We start from the raw sequence: 6224 nt of genomic DNA, 5'->3' as shown, positions 1-6224 counted from the left end.
AGGAAACAGTCCTTCCTGATTAAATCTGTTGGTGAGAAGTTTCATCCTAAGGACATATTTACAGCTGGGTTATAAATCCTGCGATCCATTTCCTGGATCAATTGCAATTCCCAAGAAACCCCCCCAGACACTGTAGATATTTTAGCTTTATATAAGGGCCCTGGTGTTATATAATCCTTACCATTCTGTGATGCTCTTGTGCGCTCTAATTACAGAGGTTTCTATATCGATTGGATGGTATCTCATCCCTCGTAACTCCATGGCTTCATCTAGCGCACCCACAACATAAAGTGCATCATGGCGTTCTGTAAGGAAAAAAAAAAAAAGAAGATCCTATTCTCTAGTACATTAAATTACAAAAATCTTCACGTTAATAAATGAGTAAAATAAGTACAACATTTATAAGTTATCTTCAAATTTCTGAAACTCCGAAGTGATTTCCAAACTCATGAGAACTTTCCATTACTGAAGTGCAATGCAGAGCTGAGAGCAGAAGAAGGGAAGGCAGAAACACTATTCCAATTTGAAGGAGAGAAAAGTGGAAGCCTGTATCCAATCACAATGGCATAAATTCCTGTTCTTCTCCTAGGCGGATGCAGAACAGACTAGTTCTTTTTTTCACGGTGCCCCAATAGACAATAGACTCCTTGTTCCTCTCTCTTTTGAAAGGATGGATTTGACTCTAACGATATGGATGATGTTCTTCCAGTAGCTTTGAGATGGTCAGTGCTGATGGTGAAGGTGTATTACAAAGGTGTTTATCAATACACTAGAAATACGTGTTAAATGCCCGGTATCAAATTGCTCATTCAGACAAACGGTGAGCTCTGGAGCATAATATCCTTATAGTACAAATTTTTGCTGATTAAAGAAATAAATGAGGCTGAAACAACACTTTAAAAAAGTTATTAGGCTGATAATAAATGATTGGATGTTATCCACGAAGGAATAATTTTCACTAATAGACTTAAAAACAGGTAAGTGGCACTTTTTGCATTAATTTAGACAGTTGCATGGTTGCAATGTAATGGCAATATAACTTCTACCAGTAATAAAGGGCAGAAAACCTTCTGCACTGGGAGCTAAAAGTGCAAAGGGAATGGGGACTTAGCCAGTCTTTGCCAGGGGACGGTCTAAGCCATTTGGATGCTCAGGTTGCAATATCCTCAGAGAATCCCGAATTCTCCCCAAGCTGGGCTATGAAATGACAAAAGCCTGCACAACTGGAAGTAAATCTCTTCAGGAAAAGGGTAACATAAGGACACGGGTGGCAGTCGTAATCCACAGTGATTACTAAAATGCTTCCGGATTTGATGGGTTCACTCTTTGGCTGAATAATGGCTATTCTATTTACACGGACACCGGGGCCCTGGGATCACTCCTGGAGGTGCTAGCAGCATTGCTGGAAACCAGACTTTGCCAGCAGCCTCCACTGCCACCTCAGCCAGCTGCTGCTTGTGGCCCCACGCTCTGCAAAAATCACAGGAAAGTAACGTTTCCCCAAGCAGAGACTGCGCGCTGGGCGGTGCTGGTTTGCTTACGTGTGTACACAGCACAAGAAACGCCATAAAAAGCACAAGTAACGAGACCCTGCACCTTCCCAACAGAACCCCAAACACCCCGTAGCTGCTCCTGCAGGCTCCTGCTTCTATTACATTTCGGTAACTATCCCTGCAGGTTTAAAGATTAGGAAATTTGAGAAATGGACAGCTTCTGTAAGTAAGTTTGTAACAGAGGAACTGTCAAAGAAGGTGGTCATCAGAGGAGGGGCAGGGCTTGGGCTCGCACAAGGCTTTTCCTATCTGCATCCCTGCGGATACGGCTGTGAGAATAAAGGATGGCATTTTAAGCTGCATTTCATATTTTTCAAGTTGAGGCACTTTGCGCATTAAACGTGACCAAAAGTCACTGGTGGAGAGGATTTATAGCAGCTGAGGTACAGGTAAAAGGAAAAAGCAGCTGCTTCGGCAGGGAAATCTTGCCTTCCGATTTATTTTCTGATTATTTTAACTACGGCTTTTTTGCAGTTCTACAGGTTTCACAGCCTGAACACGGTGGGTAGCATAAGCCGAGAGAGAGAGAGTGTAAGCCTCAAAACAACACACATTATGTGCACAGATCTAGATGAGCAGAAACATCTTACCTCCATTTGCATCTGTGAGTTCTGTTCTTCTCAGGAAACCCAGATAGCCAGTTCGAGCCCAAATAGTCTGTGTGTCTCCAAAGCTGAGTCTCGAATTAAAATGATCTGATTGCAAAGATTCATCTCCATAGATGGTGAAATACCCACTGGCATTGTGAGTGCTGTGAACCCATATCTAAGTTAAAAGCAATTATACTGGATTAATTAAAGTAGCTTTCCAGAATGAAGCATTATTGAAAATTCTTGCTGAAAATACTTTAGTCATAGCTAGATAATACTATCATGCCTTTTAACACTGTTTCTGAACACAGAACTGACCCAGTTTTAGGCACAGAGACCCCGATCTAACCCCGCTGAAGACGGAGGGTGGATCTGAGCCATGCCTGGGGGAGAGGGATGCTGGCCTCACGGCCCCGGGGACACCCGCCTTGCAGCCCTCGGGCCGCAGGTTAGCTGCAGCCCTGCGCAGCCTCCTCGAACGGCTCAGCTAGCTCTGAGGTCTGCTTGGTCATGGCAATTTTCAGAAGTGCCTAGAGATCGCAGTGCTCTTCCCATAGCCCCCCCTCCTGCTGCAGGGTATTTACTCCAGCAGAGCATGACCCACGAACACCAGACAAACAGATTATTTTGAAGGGTAAGGCCAGGGACCTTCACCTACGAAGAAGGATTTATTTCATCTAACTCAAGGCATCATGGAAATTTTTATGATTTCATAGTAAAGAAATCTAAAGATGAATCTCACAAATGAGACTGTATTTTTAATTATGACTAAGCAATTCTTCATTTTGTTAATTAGATCTTTAACTCCTCATTGAAAATAACTTGTTTTCTGCCACTAGAAACATAAAATAAATTGGGAAAAAACATACAGCCTTGCTCAGCTCAGCTAATGAGAGTGCTTCAGTACGTTGAAGCACGATTATAAAGAGAATAGCACTAGAAAACCATCTAGCTGAAATTAGACTAATCAATAAATTTTTTTTTAATCTAAGTTTCCATCAGAATTAGTGGAGCAGCAAGTAGAAAATACAGTTAGAAAAAGTAGATTTTTCCCCCAATTTTTTAACAAATGAGCTATTCTTAGTGTTTATCAAGTGTGTTACTAACAATTTAAATGATGATATAAATATCACCCTACACGCTCTATATTCTGTGAAGACCTGCAGAATTCACAGAGGCCTTTTATCCCTGCACATACAAAGGTTAAGTTTCCGTAACTCACCTCACCAAGATGAGAATCTCCTAAGGGTCCCTTTGTTTCTGGATTAGCAATAATGATACGTACTCCTGGGAGGATCTATGGAAAGAAAACAGGAGGCAGTCAGAAAGCAGGTACTGGTTTATGCAATCATATGCTGACTCTTCATCCCCAAAAAACTTTCATTAGAAACTAGAAGTAATCATTAAAAAGTTAAAGTAGACTTATAACATAGAAATTTAAAATAGTCCATTGATGTAATAAATTCTGAGATATCTGGAAAATGCTACAAACCCTCTTTGCTTAGGGAAAGCTGTTTTACCAGTAAAAAGTCCTCAGAAATCGAATGTTCACCTACAACACAAAACCCTACCAAAGAGTTGAAGTCTCTCTGAGAGTACATACTAGAACAGAAAAAACAAACGCTAGCCTCGTGAAATGTCGGCCTGAAACAAAACGAAAGCCAGAGGCATCATGCGTGTCCCCAGGTTGAGGCCCGCCAATGACTTTGTGTAACGGACTCTGAACCACTACACATGTGGGCAGATGTTAAACGCTGAAACAGAAATGGGAGCATTGTCTGACCACGAGCGTTTGCAAAGCCCTGGTTGGAAGCTTCAGGTGAGCATCCACAGTGGCAGCGGCAGTCAGTGAGCAGAGCGTGTCTCGGTGGCTCAGTGCAGCAGTGACTCTTTCTCCCAAAGGCAGAGCACGCTCAGCGGGAGACCTCGGTCACCGGTGCACCACCCCCTCCTTATCTCTGTGTGCCAGGCCCGTGTCCTCACCCTGTCCCCACAGTGATGCCACCCACCAGGTACCATCCCTCCGCAGGTTATCAGTGGCCAATGAGTACAGCATTCTCAGTGGAGGTGGGTCTACACTGACAGAACCGCCTTCAGTAGTGGCACATTTGTTGGCTGTTTCAAGAATGAGATGTGCAGGATGAAATACCTTCTTTTTGCACTATAGAAGGAAACAGTTTTTTTGCACAAAAGAGGTAGGTACAGCTTCTGAGACAGCAGCAATGCATCAGTTACCACCGTCATGCTGTAACCTCCCCAGCAAAGAAAGCTCTTCAGTCTGCACAGCTGATAAAGCCTTCCTCAACACTACCTTCGTGTAAAAATGAACAGAAATGGAAAATTATTGAAAATATTTACCATAAAAGGTACATTTAAATCTTCTTTCAGTACTTACTTTTCCTGACTCCATGAGGGGCAAACTATGCGGAGATCCTCTTTCAACTAGACGAACTCTGTAAAATACATGTAAAAATAATACGCATAATACACCGTTGCATTTACTTGCTTTTCATTAACATTTATTTCTAAAAGGAATGGTTAATTGTCATAGAGATTAATGTTATTTTTGGAACAGATGAAGCTTATATCCTGTAGAACATAATCAGGTGCAATATTTAATCTTAGTCAAGGTTTAAGGCTCGGAAAATAATGAAAAAAAGATGTGTGTGAACACTTTCTTAAATATCAAATTCTTCAAATGTACTTCACGCCTTTTATTTGGTTCTGATTTGTTTTTGTAAATGGAATTCCATGCATAAATTTATTCACAAGAAGAGGGATCTAAAATACTGATTTCCCACAAGAACATCATAAATGTCAGGACACAGACACAGAGGCATGTGAGCTGAGTGAACAACCACATTCCACGAGCAGCTAACAGTTAAAATCAAAGTCACATCAAAATAACTCATAACCTGGCCTCAGCTTCAAAGCTGCACTTGCATTCTTTTAATTATTTCTGAAGGACAATGGTTAACAAACACTTTAAAAACACTTTAATGTTTAAAAAACACTTCAACACCATATTAATGGTTAATAAACACTTTTATTACTGCCCAGGTCAGACACTTTCTCTGAGTGTGGCTTTCTGGTCCTCTCTCTTCCTTTCTTAGATAACTTATTTGCCACTCAAGTAACACAAATGGCAGCTCTCCTTCAGTGGTATGATGGTCTCGAAGGAAATTCCTCATTTCACCTTGGAAAAGTACTCAGCAGGTTAGATGAAAGAGACTTTGATGTCCTAAAACAGCTGACGATCTCAGCCAGTAGATGGTGAAGAACATTTGGTAACATCTAGCCATTCCTGTATCCCAAGTGAGATAACTTAAAAGTTCTAACAGCCCATGAAAACCATAAGCTTCCCACTCTGGAACGTTGTTTATATCCACTTAACCAAGCTAAAACTGGACTTCTGTCGAAAGAGCTGTTCTTAACTCTTTCATCCCCTCAGCTCTGTGATGAGAAAGAAAAAAACAACACAAGATACCTAAAAACCAACAGCATAAAAGATAATCATGAAATGTCAGAAGAGAGGAAGACATAGCTAGGAGTGGAGGAGATGGGTGGAGAACTGGATCTGGTTAAACCGATCATAAAACCGCAGTCTATCAGGAGCACTCACAACAGATCTTTTACGAACTCTTTTAAGGTCTTTTTACAGAGGGAGTATTGCAGGGCTCAGTCTGGGAAAGGAGGGATGAAACACAGAGAGACCTCAGCTAGAGGTCCCTCTGCAGAAGAAGAAAGCTTTGCTAAGTTCAGCCCCTAAACAAATGAGATATTATTTTTTTCTTTCTCTCTTTTTTTTTTTTCCCCTATTTCTTTTCTCCGTAAGTCTTCTATAAAAGCTGGGACTGTCGAGGTCAAGGCAAGGTCTGCAGTTCTGGGAAGTCTCTCAACCTTGTTGGACGAGGCAGGGCTAAGCCCTGAAGCATTGCACATCAGTGTGAACAGTTCCTCTCCCTAACGGTGAGTGACAGAACCCAAACATCCAGCAATTCCAGACTGCTTTCCAAGCCATTTTGAGGGGAAAGGATGTAAAATTGCCCTACATGGGGCACTGCCTGGAGCAGGCACAGTT

At 41.8% G+C, this 6224-nt stretch overlaps 1 protein-coding gene across 1 annotated transcript in view; it reads right to left on the bottom strand.

Annotated features, from left to right (window-relative positions):
- The window catches only part of DIP2C (DIP2 disco-interacting protein 2 homolog C (Drosophila)), a gene marked incomplete at its 5' end in the record, with an annotated part of 112069 nt that overhangs the window by 5114 nt on the left and 100731 nt on the right, over positions 1-6224 (bottom strand). Inside the window, 4 exons of the mRNA XM_010142772.1 lie at positions 182-305; positions 2144-2318; positions 3366-3440; positions 4539-4596. Coding sequence (XP_010141074.1) covers positions 182-305; positions 2144-2318; positions 3366-3440; positions 4539-4596 — 432 coding nt within the window. The remainder of the gene's footprint in view (positions 1-181; positions 306-2143; positions 2319-3365; positions 3441-4538; positions 4597-6224) is intronic.

Source organism: Buceros rhinoceros, unplaced genomic scaffold (genome assembly GCF_000710305.1).
Source record: "Buceros rhinoceros silvestris isolate BGI_N320 unplaced genomic scaffold, ASM71030v1 scaffold6709, whole genome shotgun sequence".
NCBI lineage: Eukaryota > Metazoa > Chordata > Aves > Bucerotiformes > Bucerotidae > Buceros > Buceros rhinoceros.
Note: the sequence above shows the minus strand (reverse complement) of the source record. Positions and strands in the feature narration are given on the sequence as shown.